Source organism: Mixophyes fleayi, chromosome 3 (genome assembly GCF_038048845.1).
Source record: "Mixophyes fleayi isolate aMixFle1 chromosome 3, aMixFle1.hap1, whole genome shotgun sequence".
Lineage (NCBI taxonomy): Eukaryota > Metazoa > Chordata > Amphibia > Anura > Limnodynastidae > Mixophyes > Mixophyes fleayi.
Window position 1 is genome coordinate 180012580 of NC_134404.1, and position 24250 is coordinate 180036829.

General features: G+C 37.9%; 1 protein-coding gene across 1 annotated transcript in view; it reads right to left on the minus strand.

Annotated features, from left to right (window-relative positions):
* Nucleotides 1-24250, minus strand: part of ASCC3 (activating signal cointegrator 1 complex subunit 3) — a 605262-nt gene that overhangs the window by 133249 nt on the left and 447763 nt on the right. Inside the window, exons 23-30 of the mRNA XM_075202837.1 lie at nt 17578-17676; nt 16800-16968; nt 16032-16252; nt 15339-15424; nt 13353-13519; nt 13121-13266; nt 11944-12064; nt 6915-7057 (exon numbers count right to left, since the gene is read on the minus strand). Of these exons, the coding sequence (XP_075058938.1) occupies nt 6915-7057; nt 11944-12064; nt 13121-13266; nt 13353-13519; nt 15339-15424; nt 16032-16252; nt 16800-16968; nt 17578-17676 (1152 nt within the window). The remainder of the gene's footprint in view (nt 1-6914; nt 7058-11943; nt 12065-13120; nt 13267-13352; nt 13520-15338; nt 15425-16031; nt 16253-16799; nt 16969-17577; nt 17677-24250) is intronic.

Consider the following 24250-nt stretch of genomic DNA (forward strand, 5'->3'; position numbering starts at 1 on the left):
ATAGCCAAGATCTTCGGAAATCCCCATGTTATAAAAAGGAGTAGTGGCCATAATGAGCTCATTATATGCCATGAATCCTTCAGTGAAGGATTTTTTTTGTTGTCAAGCAAGGATCCTGTGAATGTTTATTTTTTCAAAACTGGAAATCCTTGGATATATTTTGGTTCACTGTTTTGGACAAGCATGGATAATTGAAAACCCTGGATGTAGGGGAGTACTACATTGGGTGTCTTTCATTATTTCAAATTATTATCATTATGTCAAAGGTAAGCATGCCCAAACAGTTAATGACAACCTGGGCTTGCTGGGTCCTGTAATGCATACTTGCCAACTCTCCCGGTATGTCCGGGAGACTCCCGAAATTCGGGTCAGTCTCACGGACTCCCAGGAGAGCAGGCTAGTCTCTCGCATCCCGCAGCTGCATTCCCAAAGTGACGCGATTCGCCGTGCTGAACAGCCTGAGGCTGATTTGTTATTATGGGTGGGGGACCCCACGGTTGGAAAAGTTTGGGGCCAGTACTAGTAAAATTGGGAGAGGGGGAGGACACCCCACACTTTTTGTCTCCAGATTTTGCTAGTACTAGCCTAGACACGCAGCACTAGGGTTAAGCTGTCGAGGACGGGGGGACACTATTATTTTTTTTCACATAGTGCCGGCACTGCTGCTCGTTTATTTTTTTATTTGTTATGTACTCCTGGATGTAGTGCTGGCACTGGCGATTTAAATTTAAAGCTTTCTGTCCACAGTATAGCCAGTCGACAATCACAATGTCGACATTTTTTAGCTGTGACAACATCATCATCATCATCATCATCATTTATTTATATAGCGCCAACATATTCCGTAGCGCTTTACAATTGGGGACAAACGTAATAAACTAATAAACAAACTGGGTAAAACAGACAAAGAGGTGAGAAGGCCCTGCTCGCAAGCTTACAATCTATGGGACAATGGGAGATTGACACATGAGGTTAAGTATACATTTTGCATCTTGGCCCAGCCAGACTGCAAAGGTAGGGTGACTCATAAGCTAAATGATCCTGTCACACAACAATGTTGGTTCGGGGGTAGTTGTCTTGTGTGAAATTGTGTAACAGGCTAAAGGTAGTGAGGTTAAGATGGTGGTTGAGGAATATTATAAGCTTGTCTGAATAGGTAGGTTTTCAGAGAACGCTTGAAAGTTTGTAGAACAGAGGAGAGTCTTATTGTGCGAGGGAGAGAGTTCCATAGAGTGGGTGCAGCCCGAAAAAAGTCCTGTAACCGGGAATGGGAGGATGTAATGAGGGTGGATGAGAGACGCAGATCTTTTGCAGAACGGAGTTGCCGAGTTGGGAGATATTTTGAGACAAGAGAGGAGATGTATGTTGGTGCAGCTTTGTTGATGGCCTTGTAGGTTAGTAAAAGTATTTTATATTGGATTCGGTAGAAGACAGGCAGCCAGTGTAGAGACATACAGAGTGATTCAACAGAGGAATAGCTATTTGCAAGGAAAATCAGTCTTGCCGAAGCATGCAAAATAGATTTTAGGGGTTTGAGTCTGTTTTTGGGAAGACCAGTAAGGAGGGAATTGCAATAGTCAATGCGGGAGATGATTAGTGCATGAATTAAGGTTTTAGCAGTGTCTTGTGTGAGATATGTGCGGATTCTGGAAATGTTCTTTAGATGTATGTAACATGATTTAGATATAGAGTCAATGTGGGGAACAAAGGATAGGCGTGAATCAAGGATTACACCTAGGCAGCGAGCTTGTGGGGTGGGATTTATGGTCATGTTATCAACAGAGATAGAACATAATGAACATGTCGCCATTCTGAATGTCTACATTTTAACTGTGCTGAATGGCGACATTTTCATTGTCGCCATTTTGACTACATCCCCTATAGCCTGGATTGGTTACCACTAAAGCAAAGGGACATTATATGTGGGGTCACTTTGCAAAGGTAGCACACAGCACCAGGCTGGGCAGGCCACACTATAACATGGGGATCCGCAGTGTGATGTCCCCCTGTTATAATGTGACAACAGCCCCAGCCTGGTCGGCATGGTTCAGAATTCCCACTTCAGCATGCTCATATCTGCAAGAGCATAAAGGAACATGTGGAACTACAAGTGCCAGCATGCCCCATGCCCTTGCAGCCAGGGCCCACTGGGAAATTAAATTACACTAGTGGAGCTGCAACATGAATGAATAAAATACTCAAAAATGTATTTTTGTGTTTTCCTTTTTTTTGTTATCACATAATTGTAGGGCTTGCCGGAAGATGTAGTTTCACAAATGTACTTAATGATTACATGTAAACCATTATTACTGCCTCGGGTGCCACGAAGAGCCCCAATGCTATGCAGCACAGGGCTGATTTTCCCTGGGGGAGGGGAGGTGTTTGCATGCTTTTGTGGACCTGATTCCCCTAGGATTTGTCTTGTGCTGACCAGACTGGAGCTGGTTTCACATTATTGCAAGCAGACACAAAGCTGCATGGCTCCCTTTTATAGTGTGACCGGGCCATCATGACACAGCCTGGTGCGGGTTGCGCTTCTGCAGGGTGATGCCATTTTAAATGTGTTATATTTTTAAAAAGCCAGTGATCATCATCAAGACATGATCAGAACTGTCATATCTGTTTATAATAGCTTGGATTACATTTTGGGAGAAGCAATTTATTACATTATTTTTTCCTATAATAAATGGCAATCACAGGTAATTGGATTAATAATGTGAATATATTTCATTCCTCTGAATGAAATGCAAAGGTCTGCCAAGAATTATGAAAAGTGCACGTACTGTATATTTACAGAAGATATATCATACTTACTTACTCTCCCAGAATTTCCAGGAGGCTCCCGAATTTCAGGAAGTCCTCCCGGAGTCCCAGAAAAGTAGGCATTCTCCGCAACATTGTGGTGGTGGGGCTTAATGACGCAAATTTGCATGATCAAGCCCCACCCCTGCTAGACGAGGGGGTTAAATTGCCCATTTCCTAGCAGGGGCTGGGCGACGGCCCTAAGACATTTGTCACATGACCTCACACTTGCAATGACCTAGTAAGTATGAGATATACAAGACTGACTGAAAATTGGTCACATCAATTATTTTTGTTATGAAAATGAAAGCCCTGTCATTCTTCAGGAGATCACTATGTTTCCCTATTCTTTTGCACTGCTTTATTTAAAAACAAAACAAAGCAAAAAAACAAACAAAAAAACATTGGTATAACCATATAGAGTTTTGACTGTTTAAATGTAAATTTCATTGCTAGAGGACTTACAAAGAGCTTGGTAAGGGTGGTTACCCTTTCTTCTTACTACACCGAGAAATAAAACTTCCTTCATGACAAATTCAATCTTCTTCAAAGCCGATTAGCCTTTTCCTTTGAGCATGTGTAAAATGTTGAACCACTTGCGTATGGTTCTGATACCTGCTCTCCGATGTGTTAAAATTTATTGGTGTAGAAAAAAAGTCTTTGTAGAAAGATGGGGTTCCATTTGAGTAGATACATTACCCTGTGTCTGAAAAACATTTGAGCCAGGGTATAATTCAGCAAGACGATGACAATGCTGGCTCCAAAAGAAAAGGCAAGACCAGATTGGACAAGAATGAGCTAACAGATTGTGCAGCCCAGTTCTGTCCCTTTGAGTGTGATATATTGTTTCAAGATGCTAAGGCACAAGCTTTTTTGGAACATATTTGCAGTTGTTGCCGATTTTGTTTTTTCCATAGAAGACTAATTATTAGTGTTTTAATTTCTGGGCACATCAGACTCATACCATATGTTGCCCCTTGATTGCCTGCAATGCCCAGCGAAAATAAAAATGTGCCAAGAAACACAATCATGAAAGTTATGAAAGTCTTTTACGCGGAGATTTACTAACATCACATCTGCTACAGATGTTAAATGAAGTAAAAACTTCTCTTTCATAATTAAGTGTTCACTTTTTATGAGGCACTTTTGTGTCATAAAAACCCAGCTCTCAGGAGAGAGCAGACATGTTGGCGTTGTATGCTAACTGCTAAATGCAAACACTGGCAGTAAAACAGAATTAATATATTAACCAAACTGCTCTAATAGATCAGCACTTGGATGTGTGACATTATTGGCATCAAGTGACTTGTATAGTTAACGACACAGTATAAAGAAACAATTAGGGTTACTTTAAGAATCTGTTATCAAAACAGGTTAATACATATCTGGGTGTCATTTTTTTACTTTTGCATTTAGGATCTATCCAAATACATAGAGATGTCCTGATAGTACTTGGTTTATTTGTTATGTTTTATTAAGATGGGATTTATGCATCTTTGTACATTTTTTCTGTGGTAAACTCTAACACCTATGCCTCATGTAGTGGAGCTGAAATGAAAAACAGTGGGAGTGAAACTTATTTCTGAAGCCGTGCATATTCATTACTTGCCCCTGATAATATAGTGGAAATCATGTCCACTTCTGAAAACCACCTTTCTTGCTGTGATAACATTACACTCAGCAAAAAGGTTGTTTTTATTCTCCTTCAGAACTGCTAAAACTCCTAGCAGCGCAGCAAGGGCGTGACTAAAAGAAACCTGGACTGCATACATGTAGGGCCTAAAAAGCCTTCTTTTGCCATCATATTTCAGATGTTTGGTGTTCTTTTTCTATTCATGTTATGTCTGTTTTTTTCATGTTCAGTAGAAAACGGATTAAGTTAAACAAAAAAAACTCCTGCAGAGTCCTCAGGTTATGAGTGAAGGACAGCAGCGAGCAAGCTTATGCACTTACTGTATTTCACTATGGATAAAACCTGTGCTATAACCTGTGTTGTTACCAAACATCAAATGACAGTCAGTTAAGATTTGACAAATTTTTGCTATTAACGTATCTATTCATTAATATTCTGCTTTAGGACTAGTTCTCTAAAAAAACCACCTGTTGTTTTAATTTATCAATAAAAAATTGCCATGGCAGCTGAGTGATACAGATTTTTTTCAAAAATGATCTCCTGCTATCGCACCCCTGAGAAGGCGGTAGGAGGACAGTGACGGTACACGGTATCACTGCTATCCTTATTACATTGACTTTTTCATGCTGTGCATGGGGAAGCTAGAGCCTAACAGACCTCGTTAAAGCAATTGCTGGTGAAATTCGGCTAAAGATATCACCAGCAGGGAGGGCTTGATAGATGGGGAGAAGCCCTATCTATCAAGCCCCCACCTGTTTTTACAGAAGATAGATCTGTTGTCTAATTAATAAATAGGCTGCTTGCAAGAAATTAAATAGAGATCAGAAAAATATGCCAACCACTGACAATACTGTATTTCAGTAGTTTGAAAAATGCAATTATTAAAACATATATTTTATCCCAACTTCCAAACATTAACAGAACACTACACAACACAAATTAATCAATTTTCTTTTCTATTATTCTAATATGTTAGGGCAATGGCTGTCCAGGTGGGGGCTTCTCAACCATTTTTGTTACACCCAGTTTCCCTGGAAACTCCATAGACTTGGAAGACCTAATTAATTTTAAAGCATTCTGCCCAAAAAGGCATATAGTAATCACAGAAATGAAAAAGTGGAAAAATGCAGAATCACAGTCATCCAGCTTATTATATGGACAGCATTATGATCATCCAGTGTTATTTTAAATAGACATTAATGCTATGATTCCTCATTCACTATTTCCACATAATACACAAAAGTGTGGTGTTCGCATCACTTCAGAATCTCAGATTCATAATATTCAAGTAAAAAAGCAAACATCCATTCAACCACGTTAATAAAGTACTCCATTGAATACAAAATCCATCATTTATGAGCAGATAGGCATAAATATAGCAGAGCATTGCTGCAAATGACTGCACAGGCACACCTGTGAACAGTAAATTCTCCCCTTATTGCAATGTACAGTACCAATACTACAAGTAGCAACCAAAACATAAAATATGCTGCCAACTAAGCTGCAATCAGCATTTTCAAATGAGTATTGGAGAGGATCATTTTGCCCTTATGTAATATTTGGAACAAAATAACTCACTGAGATTATATATAGGGAGTCCTGATTAGAATAACAATAGTAAATCAGACTTTCATGTATTAAGGAGACAAAATAATTAACCTATTGGTTTCCTACTAACACTATCTTAACAGTCAAGTCACAGCAGCCTATATCTTAATTTGCCAGGCCTGATATTTTTTTGGTCTTGTATTGCAAATAATTGAGTACAGGTACAGCCATTTCCCATAATACAATTAAATATCCAGAGGCACTTAAAGATCTCAAAGTTCTTTTCTATGCAAGTGAGGCTTGCTCAAAAACTCAAAAGGGTACAAAGGGGGGAAAAAGTGACAGTACTGATCTATGTCGGGCTAAGTGTTTTATTCACTCAAAGCACAGCAACATTTTAGTACAAAAATCACTTTTTTCAAGGGCTTAAAGTGGATCTGAAGCAGCAATTTGAGAGTCTACATATTAAAACAGCCCACAAAATGGCTACATTCACTGTGTGTAGGTGTCATGTCTGCTTTAAGCTATTTTAATCTAAAATGTATTTAACTTTGGTGGAAAAACATCTAGTTTCCCTTATATTCCATTTGCCAATTTTTCCATCCATTTTCTCATCAGAAGTAACCTCAACCCACCCACAATAATGCATCCACTAATCATCTGGGTTAGAAATTCCAGGCATACCAACAGACTTCAGTCAGTCAAAGGCAGGTCACTATTACACCAAGCCAAAGTGACGTGAATCAGAGGCAGTTACATCATTTCAATGAAGCGTTAGGGACGACTTGAATTTTCTAGTAAAAAGTGATTTGTGAAAATGCTCATTAAAAAATAAATTGCATAACAGTAAAACCAGCTACTTTATGTACACATTCACTTATGTATAAACAAATACATTGAAGTATTTAATGGGAAATGAGCAAATAATTACCTCTCTTTCATCCATATTTAGCCACTGTTTGGGGTCATTTTCAGTTGCTAAGAATGCAATTAAATCAATAGCAGTGAGGCGGGTTTGACGTCTTGATGACACAAAGATTAGTACAGGCTTTGCAGGTGAATGACTTCTTATGGCTGTTAACACAAAAACAAACAAACAAAATAATATGTAATAGTATGCTTTTTCATTGGTATTGCATGTTTCTTCTATATCAGGACTATGTTTACTGCAGCAAAATGGTACATTGGCTGACGGTGGGCCCTGAGCAGTACAATATGGTTCTCCTTCGGGTAATTTCTAAAATGCTCTGTGCATATAGGCATGCCCACAAGATGTGCCCAGAAACACCCTAACACAATGTTTAATTTCCGCATCACAGTTGTTTCTCTCAAGTGGCTGAAGATGGTTGAAACGGAGCTGCTGTCTAGTGGCTCCGCTCCTCCCATGTTCATTTACGGAAAAATACATGTGGACTTGGTGTGCTGACTCCAGAGGTGAGTTGCACATAGGAAAATAGAGCTGCCTATATATTTTTTATTAATATATGTGTTTAATGATAAGGTGTGTGAATAACATTAACTGGGGGTCACTTCTGTTTGACATAACGTGAAATGGGGGTCACTTCTGTTTGACATAACGTGAAATGGGGGTCACTTCTGTTTGACATAACGTGAACTGGGGGTCACTTCTGTTTGACATAACGTGAAATGGGGGTCACTTCTGTTTGACATAACGTGAACTGGGGGTCACTTCTGTTTGACATAACATGAAATGAGGATCACTTCTGTTTGGCATAATATGAACTGGATGCACTACTGTGTGGCATATTATGAAGTGGAGGCACTACTGTGTGGCATAATATGAACTGGACGCACTACTATGTGGCATATTATGAACTGGAGGCACTACTGTGTGGCATAATATGAACTGGAGGCACTACTGTGTGGCATAATATGAACTGGAGGTACTACTGTGTGGCATAATATGAACTGGACGCACTACTGTGTGGCATAATATGAACTGGAAGCACTACTGTGTGGCATATTATGAACTGGAGGCACTACTGTGTGGCATAATATGAACTGGAGGTACTACTGTGTGGCATAATATGAACTGGACGCACTACTGTGTGGCATAATATAAACTGGAGGCACTACTGTGTGGCATAATATGTACTGGACGCACTACTGTGTGGCATATTATGAACTGGAGGCACTACTGTGTGGCATAATATGAACTGGAGGCACTACTGTGTGGCATAATATGAACTGGAGGTACTACTGTGTGGCATAATATGAACTGGACGCACTACTGTGTGGCATAATATAAACTGGAGGCACTACTGTGTGGCATAATATGAACTGGACGCACTACTGTGTGGCATATTATGAACTGGAGGCACTACTGTGTGGCATAATATGAACTGGAGGTACTACTGTGTGGCATAATACGATCCAGGGGCTCTACTGTGTGGCATAATATGAAGTGGGGGGACATCTAGACACCCTCACCACTAGGCGGTACTTGACACGCCCCTATGGCGGCATGCTGCAGCCCAGAGTATCCCTCCCTCGGCCTATGTCTGTGCATGATCAGCCGTTCACAAATGTATATCCCCCTTATGTCAATTTTAATCATTAGAACACCTAGTTAATTAGAACACACAGTATGTTCCTGGTCAGGCAAGTCAATCACATCACTTCAAATTTACTTTATCACTAGTCAAAAACTTAATTTTATCATTATATTTTGGCAGAGTAGCCTTATATGCAACCAAAACCATCTGTATTAAAATCTACCAGAGCACTTATTCTGATTAAAAAAAAAAAACACATTTCTGTCTATTACTCATAATCATTGTTTGACGGAAAACTAAATGACTGTGTGTTCTTAATATATTGCTTGCTATGGGAGAGTGCTAACCATTAATTAATTGCATTTGGTTCAAGAGGTCACACCGCCTGCACCCCCACTTGATATAAGTATCATATGAATGAGAGCACAAACCTTTTTCATAATAGGCACCCATAAGCCCAGTAATGTACTTGTATGTCAATGAAATGTCCCACTCTCTTTACAAAACTGTCCTGTTACTTAAAATCTTTGGGTGATTGAGTATAACAGTTGACAATGTCTTCAATTAACATTATATTTTATACAATTTATAACGAACATGTTTCTGAAATCAAGCCTTACAATAAAAACTATCTGACAGTCTCCACGTTTATAAGACTAATTAGCAATGTAATATATATACTATCGCAATCTGCCAGTCTATAAATATACAATTATTCCAGATTATTTGCAAGATGTTTGAAAATTGTAGGTATATACAAAAGATACAACAGCTAGCAATGTACAATACTTTCTTTGTTTCTCATCAAGGTGGATCTCAGGAAATTCTTATGATGCTTACATAATTAGATACATAGATTGATTTGACATTTTTATAGCTAATGCAGATGTTTGTCTCTAGACATTATGAGTAACATGGGGCAAATCGCTACCATTTAGAGCATAAATACTTATGCAGCACCCAAGGGAAAGTCAGTAATGAAATAGACTACCCATCTGATAAAGGCTGCTCCAGGGTAACTAATCAGAAGGTGTCTAATACAAAGATTACAGCTGTTGAATTATAGGAGATTGCAGGTTTATGCTACAAATGAGTCTGTGGAGATGGCTGAAATACATCATCATTATATACACATACAGCCTTGTAGAATCTGGAAACAGAAGATCTAAAGCGTTCTTGTCCCCCAAGAACAGGTGCGATTAAACAGCGAGAGCTTGATTTATTGTTCATTAGTGATTTTTACATAGCAATTCTGTAGCCTATAAATAATGGAAATAGTCAAGACTAGTTTAAAATTCCCATCAATACTTTTGTTCTGTCACAAAGCTAATTAGAAAATCTAAACAGTCATTTCACAGGCCATGAGGTACATTTTATTTCTAAGAAAAATATATCATAAATATCACTGAAATACCAAAACAAGAATCAATTCATCTGTGTATAAAGCATTTAATGCACACAAACTGATTGTTCCTGTAGTAAATCATTTAACACACGTCACTTTCCAGGCACATTTTTATGAATTACACACAAAGTGCTATTGTACAATGTGTTGGTTGTAAATTAAGGATGATAATAATATGTTGTAATAGAAAATATAGATAATCATCAGTATATCACTGCATTGTGTATTTAGTAAACATGTCCTAGTTACATACATTAGACTTGACAAACAATTAGACAAACTATAGAATTTACAATTTTTGGGGATTTTGTTAATGTAAACAACACTTTAGTTAAATTAGTGTGGTTGTATCATTGATTTCTACACATTTAAATCAAACAGACTGAAAAGGTTATTATTCATATGCCATCAGTGGGTGTTCCCTACCAGCTCTATTTCCTCATTTCCAACTGCTTTCCTGAGCAGGAGCCTAAGCCAGTTTTAAATCATCATATTACAGGACAGCAGGACAGGTCCAGTGTTTACTGACACAAAGGTTTTTCGGATGTCCTGCCACTTTTTCAGGCTACTGATCAGGGTTATATGCATTTGAAAGAAGGGAACGTGAAAAAGTTTCTCTATTCTAGCCGCTAAATATAACTGTGCATATATACATATATGCACAGTTCAGTTATGAGATAAAGGGCTAATATAGTTAATTATGGGATGCTGGTTAAGTGGAACCTATCATGGGAAAACAATTGCATTCTCTGCTTTAAGGTATAGGGCAGTAAGGGTAATTTATGAACATGCAATAGTGTGCCCCCATGGTGCATTCAGTGGTTTGTGACATTGCAACTTCTGATGGCAAGTGTTAGGCAGGTCAGGAAGTTCCTAGTTACATGTGAGCTAAACCATTTATTTGCCTAATGTTACATCCATTTGCAAAAATTTAATTCACAGGATGAAAAATTTTAATGAAAGTCAAGCAGTGTTCCTATTTATGGGAACATTGGAAGGTTAGCAAGTGCTTGGTGAGCCTCTTTTTTTCCTGCAAAAGGACTTATAAAGACTAAAGGCTTAATCTTCCCTTTCTCTTGATCAATTTAAGACATAAATGAGGACAGAGGTGCAATATTTTAGGGGAAAGAATTAAAGGCTGAAATTAATGAAAAGGATGATCATAAAGTAGGAGAAGAGATCATGTGATATTTTTACACTTTCTACCGTGCACATGCATTCCTGCAAACGTAGTTGGAAATGTAGTATAGTCGCAGCTCCAAAAAAAAGGATGGGCACAAAGATGTAATACTGAGGACATTTTTGCATATTTGTAAACAAGCTTTAGTGTTCACTAAACTGTGTTCCCAAACTAAAATGTAAAGCCTTAGTTTAGCTCTGATTCACGGATCTGAATCCAAGATATATATCATCGGTTTGCACCTAGAAAAGCAATGCACAGCTGAGGTCTCAGTATACATCTTTATTTACTCATTGAGCCTGCTTCCATGTGAATGCTAAAAGCACTATCAACCAATTAGTAATAATGCAACCAAGTGCATTGCTGGGCCCCATAGCAAAAATCTGAACTACCGATAGTTCTTTTGCAGCTGTGAGAGGGATGGCATCCCTCATCAAACCCCAGTGTTTTTCTTTTTATTTCTGTTATTACTCCTATTGCTTTGTTTGGATCTTTCCTGATTTACCATATCTAGTGATAGGTAATATATGTTATCCAAATGCTATATGTTCCAATCTTTCTCAAGCCATTGTTACTTAAAGTTTTATTTTGTTATTAAAGAAAATGTCTACAAAAAATGATTGAAAAGTAAGATTGTTTCTATTACTTTTCCAGCAGCAGAGGTAGGTGAACTCAGGCAATATGTGGACAGGGGCAGGCTGGGCTGGAGGGCAGGGGGGCTTGCTCACTGGGCCATCTGCATTTTCTTCCTTTAAAATAGGCTGCTGAGTTGGGTCTTGCCCCCCGGGCTGCAGTTTGCCAGCCCTCCCCTTTATGTGGAGCTCTTGAAATGCTCTTATTTCCATATAGAAGCACTTACCCTGAAATGAAGGCTTGTTCATACTAGCCATACGAGGGCAGTAGTGTTGTCCAGGGAAGCCTTGAATGTGGACCTCCAAAGGAACTGGTCTTACAGATGGCCGAAAGTTAAACAGACCCATCTACGAAGTAAAAAGAAAACACCTACGTTAAATACACTAATTAATCTAAGCTTAATGTTTCACCGAATCACTTAATTCAAAAAGTTCAGCTTAATTTAGACAGATGATTCATAAAAAAATAAAAAGACCAAATATGTATTTTGCTTGCAACAAAATTTATTCACAGACAGAATCATACAAAATCAGCAGCATGCTAACATGGAAGAAATAAATATCCCCACAAAAACCTTAATTGTAATCAAATTTATAATATTATATTATCTACAAACCTGCAGATATAAATTATATAATATATTTACTTCACCTTATTAGTGGTTTATTATTATGGTTGGTCCGGTGATCATCCCAAGTGTTTAAAAATGTGTTTACTGTAACTGTATAATGGATGGTTCAGTTGTACCCTGCAATTCTACAGCAGCTTAGTTAAAAAGGTGAAGTTTATTTCCCTCCATCTCTATCACAAACAGCCGTCATCACTCCCATAACTATAACACTCTGTCTAAAATACACTGCAGAAAAAGACAACACATCAGACAGACTTAAGTATAAATAAAGACCACACTCTGCAATAATCGAGCAATTGAACTGAAATTGCTGTAAGATTGGCCCCAAAATGATTATCATGTCTGATAACAATTCTATTCAAACTGATATGGTAATTATTGGACATGTTGGTAAATGTAGTAGGAAGATGACCAACACTGTGACTAAGTGAACATAGTGTCAATACTTGCGCTTAAGAAAAACAAAACATACACATACAAGAGAAGTATGTAGCCACACAGCTATACAGTTGTTTTATCCACTGCTAGTGTGTACCCAAGGGTGTGCAGCTGAGGAACTAGAAAGTGCAGTACACATTTTCATCTATAATGTTTACTTTGTTTTCTTTATGAGACGTTTAACATATTTTACAGTTTGAAAAAGAACACATTTCTATTGACTTTTTGTTCTGATCTGAATATTATTTAAAGTGATTTCCTTCCCTACAATGGTTGGTATTTTTATTGTTATTAAAACAAAAAATTGAAAGATAAGACAACACATTCCACCTACCTCACCAATGCCCAACCAATCTGCAAGGTCTCTAGCATTTGCCAGAGCTGTTGACAAACCAACAACTCGCACTTTCCTCTCTGTGTGTGAGGATATGAAATTTGTCCGGGATACAATAACTTCAAGTACTGGTCCTCTCTCATCACCTATATGTAACCAAATAATCAGTTAACCAATGAAAATATTAAGAATAGTCACTGCTTTTGATTACAAAGTTTATGGCAGTACTTACCCAGCAAATGTATTTCATCAATAATTAGAATGGAAACCTTTTGTACATAGCTCCTGTTTTGCCAACTCCTGCTGATTCCATCCCACTTCTCTGGGGTAGTGACAATGAGGTCAGCTTCAGCAATGGCTCTCATATCAGGAGTGACATCACCAGTCAGCTCTACAACTCTGTTAAAAAAAACAGATGTCTTATTGTTACAGTCAGTAACGGCAGGCAGCAATGTAATGTTGGATTTATTACTCAAAATGCTCAGGATTGTAACCATCCCCATTCCATACTCGTTCCAAAATTAATCTGTGCAAACACGATTAATCATGTTACTGTAAATGTAGTCCAACTATGCCAAAAGTCTTGAAGGCAATGTTTTATATTATTTTAATCTGTTTTAATGATGTGCACAGATTTAGGACTAGCTCTGAACTTTGTGCATTCACTTTTGTTTATAACTGTGAGGATATATTAATATTAACTGTTACTAAAGTTGTGAGGGTGAGTGAATGAAAAGAACCAATCACTGTTGGTTACATACGGAAACTGACACATACTGAACCTATCCTGTAAGTCAGTGTCATAGCTAAAGTACTTCCATTAATGTTGGAAACTTAGTTAAGCTCAATTGCACTGATGTCCAAATTAATTATGAGAAAGCATCTTCTCTGTTTTTTATTAGTTGTGGGCTGGCTAATAAATTAAACATAACATGTAAGTGCCATTGGCAGCAAAAAAATTAAAGTGTCATTTCTCCCAGACATGGATGAAGTGTCAATCACCTCAGCAGTAGGCTTGCATGACAGTTATCAAGGTAAACAATGTTTAGATAACAATTAATAACATTGGTTAAGTAATTTTTTTTATTTTTAACTCCAGTTACAGGATATTTGATAAGGCTATCTATTAAAAGAAATATTTCTTGATCTTGGCTCTCTGTCTTTTCCATGTTGCTTATTTTAAGAATAATTAAGATAATCAAATAATACAATGAAATGCTTAACTGTGTCTTTCTATGTACTGCAGTCTTATATTATGGCTAGAGAAACTAGTATCGTTCAATTTTATTGCAGAAAACATTGTTACACACCAAAATCACTTACCAGCAACCTGTTTTCTAAAGCAATCCTGCTAACTAAAGAACAACATGGATGCAAACTAAAACTAAAAGCAGGACAGTGCATGGAAATAAATGAATTGTTTTATTCCACTGGCAACTGTGCTGATAGCTTACATACACTGCTTTACTAAATCATGCACTTTGCAGAGATATACAGGCAAGTTGCTCAACATTTTACTCTACATGGTCCATATTGGGAACAGAAGTACAATTAAAGTTCCTGCAGTCATGGTTCTAATGTTGCTTAAAGTCCTAAAACTAAAACTATACGTCACAGAAACAGGAGCAATATTAACAAGACAGCATTTCAAACGTAACGTGCTATTACTCTTCAGAGGCACTGAAACTAGGATTTGCTAATAATAAAATGGGTCTATAGCAAGTTTAGGGCTAGTCCAAAATCCTGATTTCTCTTTGATTATAGCTCAAAGGTGTCTTGAATGCTGCTAATATATTGAGCTGAATTCTACTGTCTGCATTTAGTACAGTCAGCATATACTTAAGGACACAGCTCTTTTTAAATAAACATAATATCAAAATATCACACAACCTTGAAAGATAACCTAAAAGTTAATTTAAAACAATTACAATAGTCACTCATATATTTTATTTATCACTCATAATAACACCTCTGGTAAAGTGAGAATATAGAACCCTACACATGTAAATCATCATCATCATCAGTTATTTATATAGCGCCACTAATTTCCGCAGTAAATAACACAATGCTTGTGATTATATTAGATTTCATGTCACATAGCTTCTAAGCCTAAATTAAAAACAAGATAATACAATAGAAAATAATACAATAAGATTTAAGATCTGAACTACCTGGTAGTTCAACCAGATCATCAGACTGAATGTTACCAGACACTTACTTTTTCCCAAGCTTTTCTTCAATTCGTACTTTCCAGTCCTCCATTCGTTCACGGACCAGAGCCTTCAGTGGAGCTATGTAGACTGCCTATACACATATGCAAGATTGGGTAAACAAACAATGTTTACGAGTAAATATTAAAACAATATAAATCTAGGGCAACATCTACTGTTACACACATTTAACATAGTGATAAATAAAAGGGAAATAAAAAGCAACAGGATTATTTTGATGCATAATTACTCTGTGAATACAACATTTGTACTATGTATCCGAACATCGATGACATACTGTATAGTGTTTAAGGAACACTATACATTAACAAATGTATATAGTAAAGCTGTACTGAAGACAAGCATATGTATCTATATGGGTGTGCAAGATTTGGAAGCCCTCAATCAAAAACTTGTTTGTAACCTTAACTGTGGCAAAACATGTATGAATGAATCTCAAAACAGATGATCATTTTTGAAATACATAAACATAGCAATATAAGGTATAACATGACCTACAGGTATATGCAGTCTGCCCTTTTTCATATTTACTTATTGAGATGTTTTGAATTTACTCATAACAATAGAAATATGTTTTCTTGAATTATTTTTCTGCATAAGCTTAACTCCACTACTGGGATATTATAACAATCAGGATCTGCATATCTGCAATAAAAACCCAGCATCATTCATTTCCAGACCTTAGATGTTGGATACTTGTTGAAGACTCTGAAGATGGCCAGCTCTGCAGCTACAGTCTTTCCAGAGCCAGTTGGAGCCCCGAGTAGAACATTCGAGTCCGTGTGATAGAGTGTGTGGAAGATTTGAGTCTGAACTGGGTTGAAGTGTGTAAACTTGAAAAGTGCTTCGTATTCTACATGTCCCAAAGCAGTGACTGGCAAAGGCTGCAGATCCAGCAACTCTGCAAAAGAAATAATAAAATGTAACAAGAATACACTCACTAAACGTAAATATATTTGGTTTCCAAATATATTTAACGCAGTGCACAAAATATGCATTTATGTCCAAGAAAAAAGCAACAAAAACAATCTATATTCACGTACAGCTATTTCATTACGTCACAAATATAAGACTCAATATAAGACTCGTATTAAAACTAAGTAGTTTGGCTTGCATACACTGTTAATATTTAATTATTTTACACTTTTGTGTCCAAACTATGTATCAGTTAAACGGATAATCATGTTTAACAACTTCGGGTAACCTTCTAAATTTCACAATGTTTTTCAACAAATACTGCTCTCTATAGGTAGTATAGTAAAACAAATGTTTTTGTTTTTAATTTATGTGCTTTTTTTAAACATATACATACATATATACACTGTATATATGGCTGTGTGTAGTTTATGTACTTCTTTCTTCTAAGCCAGGAAGTTACAGACCATACATTGCATTTTAGTGAATAACAAGTCAGTGATAAATGAGCTTGTAGTGAAATTAATTCTTACCTGTGTGGGGAGGATGTCTTTCTGGTAGAATAAGGTGTTGAAAATTTATTATGCAAACAGCTTCAGCTCCTAGCCATCGATCAGACACTGCTCTGATATAGTATTGGGAAGGTAATGGTTCGAAGATGGGTATTGTAAACACAAGAAGTTGTTGTTCTTTTGTGACAACCTGTTAAAAGGACATTGTCCTTATTTATTCATTTAAATGCACAAATATTAATTATCTGTAGAAAAAAGCTTGACACTATATATCTTATGCACAATAGACAGTAACTCACATAACAACTGCTCAGTCTGTGCGACACATATTTAAGGGTGTTTTATGACAGTAATCCGCTGTAACACATGATTTGCAATAAGGCACTTAAAGTGCACTGATGTTTTTTTTTACATTGGTATGCAAATAAGCAACCCAAAAATGAGAAAAGACTTCTGGGTAATCTAATTGACATGGCAGCTCCCCAGTGCCCCAGCAACTATTGTGTTTTAGAGCATCTAGCCAGCCTACTTTGGATTCTATTTTTGTTCCACTGAGGGTTTTGATCAGCATGTGAAGCACTACAGAAGCAGCCTCACTGTCTCTAAGGCTCTTTATGTGCTGGCCAGACCTATTTTACACTGAGGAGGCCAAACATGGTAGAAATAGGCTGTCTGTAGGTGCACGCTCAGTACCGGGAAGAGAAGTGTCATGCTCTAAAAACCAAATAGGTGAGGCATGTACATTTTAGTGCAAAGAAAATCTCAGTCTTAAAGTTAAAACAGCATACAAGCACTATACCTGTTTCTTTTGAAGTAGAAAATATTCTGAATGATAGATGTGGTCATTAGTGGGATCTTCAACCCAAATCCACCAGGGTTCTCCAACAGACCCATGCACCTACCAAGACAAAACATACAATACTGCTACTCGTATAAGATTATTTATCTTGTGTCTCTTATGATCTGTGTTACTCAAGCAGAAGCCTAGCCAACCAGACTTGTTTTCATAGTAGGGTAATAGCCTTTAGTCCAACTTATTTAAAATGTGCTTAATCAACTGAAGCTAAATGATTGTCGGAAATTTGTAATCACCAAATTCAGCTTACTGAAATTGGAAAATAAGAGAAAAGTAGAATCATAATGTTACTGTACTGTACAACAAGCCAGAAAGGCAAGCATGTATGCACTGTCTCTCTATAACAGGACATGCTACACTTTGGGACAAAAGGATCTCTAGCACAAATTATACACACACAAAACACACCTGTTTATATATATGTTTTTCTTACACAACTTTACCCCTCAAAGAGCCTAGAAATCGGCTTTTACAGACTTGAAAATGATTTTTGTTTTGTATTCATCAGGAGAATCAGGTAAGTTAATACAGTTTTATCATGTACAATGTACTTTTGATAACTTTTTTCCCTTTCTTGAACATGGGGCACTACTGCATGGCATAATATGATTTGGGTGCACTACTACGTGGTATATTGTGATTTTGGGGCACTACTCTGTCGTATATTGTGAATTTAGGGCACTACAGTATGGTATAATTTGATTTGAGGACTCTATAGTGGCTTAATATCATTCAGGGGCATGCACTCAGGTGTTTGGGATGTGTGGTCATGCCCTTTTCGGCGACACACAGTTTATTTCCTACACATATATATATATATATCCCATAGATTGTAAACTTGCGAGCAGGGTTCTCTTACCTCTCTGTCTGAGAGAGAGAGAGAGAGAGAGCGAGACAGAGAGAGAGATATACATATAGATATATATATATATACATATATATAATCTAAGAGAAATATAAATGAAACGGCGCCTTCTGGTGTAGTAAATTAGGTCATACAAAATAACAAGAAATATAACTTCATCCTCCTTATGAAGTTTCTATTGAAACGAAACGCGTTGAGGCGGACCTATTTTTCTAATATATGGTGGACTGTTGTATCCTGGTGCATTTGGTTATTGTGGAATTCCCTATTTGACTTGTTGTGCGTAAGTCCTGAAGAGTATCCACATTTGGGAAGAACTACTAGGAGCAGCACATGCAGTGCATGTGGAATACAGAAAAGCTTTATTTGTTCTCAATTAATGTAAGCACATAATCTATATGCCTTTGTAAAATAAATTATTTTGTAAACGTATTACACCATTTTTGATACCTGTTTATTCTTTTATATATCATTGTATGGAGTAATATAACTATAACAGTGGAATCAAGAAGCTGCATTCACAGACAAGCTGTTATTTCATGCTGCTCTGAATTGACTGGATGCCTTTGATGTGACACTACAGATAAGCTGATATTATTTATATAGCTGGTATGCTTAAACACACACTAGGTGGAGGTGGTGTTTATAGACTACTATATCTCTGGTTCACTTCTTTATATCACTGGAGTTTTTTAGTTAAGGATTCTAATTTTTCTTGTCATTTTGTATGACCTAATTTACTACACCAGAAGGCGCTGTTTCCTTTATATTTCTCTTAGATTCTATCCGGATCAACCATCTGGTTTCTGAAGGCTGGCTGCCACCTGTACATGAGGAGGTGTCTTTAACTACACATGAGTACAGACTTATTCAGACCGTCCTCTACCAAATACTGGATTGAGTGCCATCACGGATATCTTGTAACTGCATTGTCATTATATATATATATATATATATATATCAGAAAAAATTGAACAGAGAAAACTTACAAACAATTATGTGTATGCCATCATTTGATAAGGAGGGAGAAGTTGACATAGATCTGTCTTTCCTCTTAATTAGTTGAACAGAGTCCTCACTGTTACATAAATAGAGCCCCTATAACACTGTTTTCTCTAATCATTATTGCTAAAGTAGTGCTATATTCCTAAATTGTTGCTAAAAGTTAAAACTGTGCCATTTTTATAGAAAATGCAAATGACAAATTGTGTGTTGAGTGTTGAAACTTCTAATACACTTTTGCTCATTAAAATGTAAAAATCAACATAAATAAGCAGAAAACTAAACTTTCCAGCCAAGAAGACACTGAAAAGTAAATGAAGTTGTGAGCGATCGTTTGAAAAGACAGATAATAAATAGACATTATGAATAACTCGTTTTACCCTTAAAACCTGTCTACCGTCTTAAGTGATTTTGCATTTTCAGAAATTTCAAATGCTATTTGTGTACACTAATATAAACAGGTTTGTGTAATTATTCAATTACTAACTGTTATGAAATGAGTGCACTTCATGTAACTAGAGTGTCCCTGTTTAAAATAAATGGAAGCTCTACTCATAGCATTTTAAAGTAGATTAAAGCACTAATTTAGACCCACTTGGATTAGCTATGCCAGGCTCCAACTATTATAAAGAAAGTGGAAAAAACCTATACAAATTCAGAAATAAGATTCATAACTTGAAAGGTTTTCAAAGTGTATGGTGGGCTCTTCTTATCTTCTTACTATATTGATGTCATAGATACATACATTTGTGTATACAGTTACAGAAACAATAACAACAATATTGAAGAGTTTATGCCAGGAGAAGTTTGCCAAGCAAGTGCTTCAACATCTCAGCACATTCGTGGTTCAAGAGTGAGTAGCTGGGCAGCCAACCAATCAGTGCTCTCATCACAACAGATGTCAAAGCGCTTGGATTTCAAGCTTCTCTGATGTTGTGCATGGTGGAAGATGATGTTGGAGAGCATCCAAGAAATGGTGAGGGGCCCGGACACTGTTCTTCCACAGTTCTGCTACTTGGGTATGATTGCTGTCGGCATGCCACTAGATAGCACAGAACATGTAAAATCCAAATACCAACCACATTTCCTAGTTGCTTCATTTGGTCAAGCTAGATATAACAATGAGTCAGCTCCTTATAGGGGGAGGTGCCAACTCCCTCTAAAATAAGAAACACATAATGAGAAAAACAACAAGGAGCGCCAATCAATAGAATCTTGAAAATATACAAAATTAATAAATATGGCAGGATAAAGGCTTCTGATTAGACAATTATACCCATTTATTAATTTCAAAGATACATCATAAAAACATAAGCAAATCAGTTACAACAAAACATCACATCAGTGGGGATCACTGGAAATAGAAATAATGTACATATATCTTGTATAAGAATATACACTTCTTTCAAAAACTCCAAAAAATGTTATGGCAAGCATAGGATGCTATATAATATAAATATATATATATATATATATATATATATATATATATATATATATATATATATATATATAAATATAAAAGAGGGTACGAGTGGCCAGCTTGCCCCGCTCACTGTCAATTAGAGATATTACATCAAATAAAACACCATAAATGTGTAGGAGTCGCCCATATAACAGATGGATAAAAGACTGGTTTCTTCTCCCTTTGCAAACGACGCTAGTTGGTAAATGATAGAAATACTTGCCGTTGAGGGATCACAACAGTTGTTTAATATATGCACCACTGGACACCAGTGGATAATGGTCCCATACAGATGAAACAAGTAGCTGACTGGGAATCACCCATCCCTCTGTTGGAATGAAGTCAGCCTAATAAGACTTGTATTTAAATTGCTCACAAAGGGTACTTCCACTGGCTTGTCCTAGTTCAGGTGCAATTTGCCTATGGCAGGGGTGGAGAATGATCTGCAGCTCCGGGATAGCTTATGGCCTGGTGCTCGTAATTATTAGAGATGAGCGGGCTCGGATTGCGCTAATCCGAGCCCACCTGAACAGTGCGGATCCGACGGGATCCGAGCACTGTTCGGGTATTTCCGGCGGCAAAAAAACCCGAAACAGAGGCTATGACGTCCAAGTCTCGCGTCGGATCTCGCGAGACTCGGATGTCATAAATTCCCCGCTTGCGGCCGCCATTTTCATTCGGGCTCAGATCAGGGAAGGTTGTAGTAGTGGTGCTCCTGTGTCCTGTCACTCTGTCCTGCTAATCCAGTGGTTACTTTGTGGTGTGCTCTGTCCTGCTGATCAGTCCAGTGGTGCTTTGTCCAGTGCTCTGTCCTGCTGAGTCCAGTGGTGCTTTGTCCAGAGCTCTGTCCTGCTGAGTCCAGTGGTGCTGTGTCCAGTGCTCTGTCCTGCTGAGTCCTGTGCTCTGTCCTGCTAAGTCCATTGTTATTAAAAATTTATTAAAAAATTATACAAAAATAATTTAAAAAAAATATAAAAAAAATTATAAAAAAAGTATTAAAAATTTTCTACTGCAATATATAAATACGTTCACTGTACCTGCAGTCAAGAAATATTAGTACTGCAATATTACACTACGTTTACTGCTCCTGCAGTCAAAAATATTAGTACTGCAATATATAAATACGTTCACTGTTCCTGCAGTCAAGAAATATTAGTACTGCAATATTACACTACGATTACTGTTCCTGCAGTCAAAAATATTAGTACTGCAATATATAAATACATTCACTGTTCCTGCAGTCAAGAAATATTACTATTGCAATATATAAATACGTTCACTGATCCTACAGTCAAGAAATATTACTACTGCAATATATAAAAATACGTTCACTGTTCCTGCAGTCCAGAAATATTAGTACCAGAGATTAAATTATGTTCACTGTTCCTGCAGTTCAGAAATATTAGGACCAGAGATTAACCTACATTCACTGTTCCTGCAGTCCTGAAATATTAGTACCAGAGATTAAACTACGTTCACTGTTCCTATAAACTATAATGGAGTACAAAAATTTGGAGGATAAAGTAGGGAAAGATCAAGAACCACTTCCTCCTAATGCTGAAGCTGCTGCCACTAGTCATGACATAGACGATGAAATGCCATCAACGTCGTCTGTCAAGGCTGATGCCCAATCTCCTAGTAGAGGGCATGTAAAATCCAAAAAAGCCAAAGTTCACTAAAATTATCAAAAAAAGAAAATTAAAATCATCTGAGGAGAGACGTAAACTTGCCAATATGCCATTTACGGAGTGGCAAGGAACGGCTTAGGCCCTGGCCCGTGTTCATGACTAGTGGTTCAGCTTCACCCAAGGATCTAAGCCCTCCTCCTCCCCCCCCTCTAAAAAATTTAAGAGAGTTAAGCTGTCATTAACAACACAGCAAACAACTCTGCCTTCTAAAGAGATGGCATCACAAATCCCCAAGGCGAGTCCAAGGGTGTTGGTGGTTACGAAGCCTGACCTTCCCATCACTGTACGGGAAGAGGTGGCTCCTTCCACCATTTGCATCTGCATATGCTGGAAGGATCACCCACAGTCCAGTTACAGATTTGGCTAATGAAGATGTCAATGTTGTACACCGGGAGGAGGATATTGATGTAGCTGGTGCTGAGGAGGAACTTGACGAGGAGGATGCTGATGTGGTTATCTTAAATGAGGCACCAGGGGGGGAAACAGTTGTTGTCCATGGGCTGAAAAAGCCCATCGTCATGCCTGGGCAGAAGACCAAAAAATCCACCTCTTCGGTCTGCAGTTATTTCTATCCCAATCCGGACAACAAATGTATGGCCATATGTACCTTATGTAAAGCTCAAATAAGCAGGGGTAAGGATCTTGGCCACCTAGGAACATCCTCCCTTATACGTCACCTGAAGCACCTTCATAATTCAGTGTTTAGTTCAGGACCTGTGGCTAGGACCGTCAGCAGTCCAGGGACACCTAAATCCCTTGGTCCTGTTGGATACACACCAGCAACACCCTCCTCGTCAACTTCCTCCACAATCTCCATCAGAGATAGTCCTGCAGGCCATGTCACCGGCATGACTGAGTCCTCTTCAATCCGGGATTCTTCCGGAGGATCCTGCAGCAGTACGCCTACTACTGCCGCTGCTGCTGTTGCTGCTGGTAGTCGGTCATCTTCCCAGAGGGGAAGTCGTAAGAACGCTAAGTCTTTCACCAAACAGTTGACCGTACAACAGTCATTTGCCATGAGCACGAAGTATGACAGTAGTCATCCTATGGCAAAGCGGATAACTGCGGCCGTAACAGCTATGTTGGTGTTAGAGGACTATATGACTGTGACAGCCCACTGGGTAGATTCATCGCCTTCCGCAGCAACAGCAGCAGCATCAGTAGCAGCATCTCCACAACGCCTGCTCGTTACAAGGCAGGCAACGTTGTTTATCACCGGTTTTAATAAGAGGCACAATGCTGACAACCTCTTACAGAAACTGAGGGAAATAATCTCGCAGTGGCTTACCCCACTTAGACTCTCCTGGGGGTTTGTGGTGTCAGACAACGCCAGTAACATTGTGGGGGCATTACATATGGGCAATTTCCAGCACGTGCCATGTTTTGCCCACACAATAAATTTGGTGATGCAGCATTACCTGAAGAGTGACTGGGGTGTGCAGGATATGCTTGCGGTGGCCCGCAAAATTGCTGGACACTTTCGGCATCTGCCAGTGCCTACCGCAGACTCGAGCAACATCAAAAAAGGCTGAACCTGCCCTGCCATCACCTCAAACAAGAGGTTGTGACGAGCTGGAACTCCACCCTCTATATGCT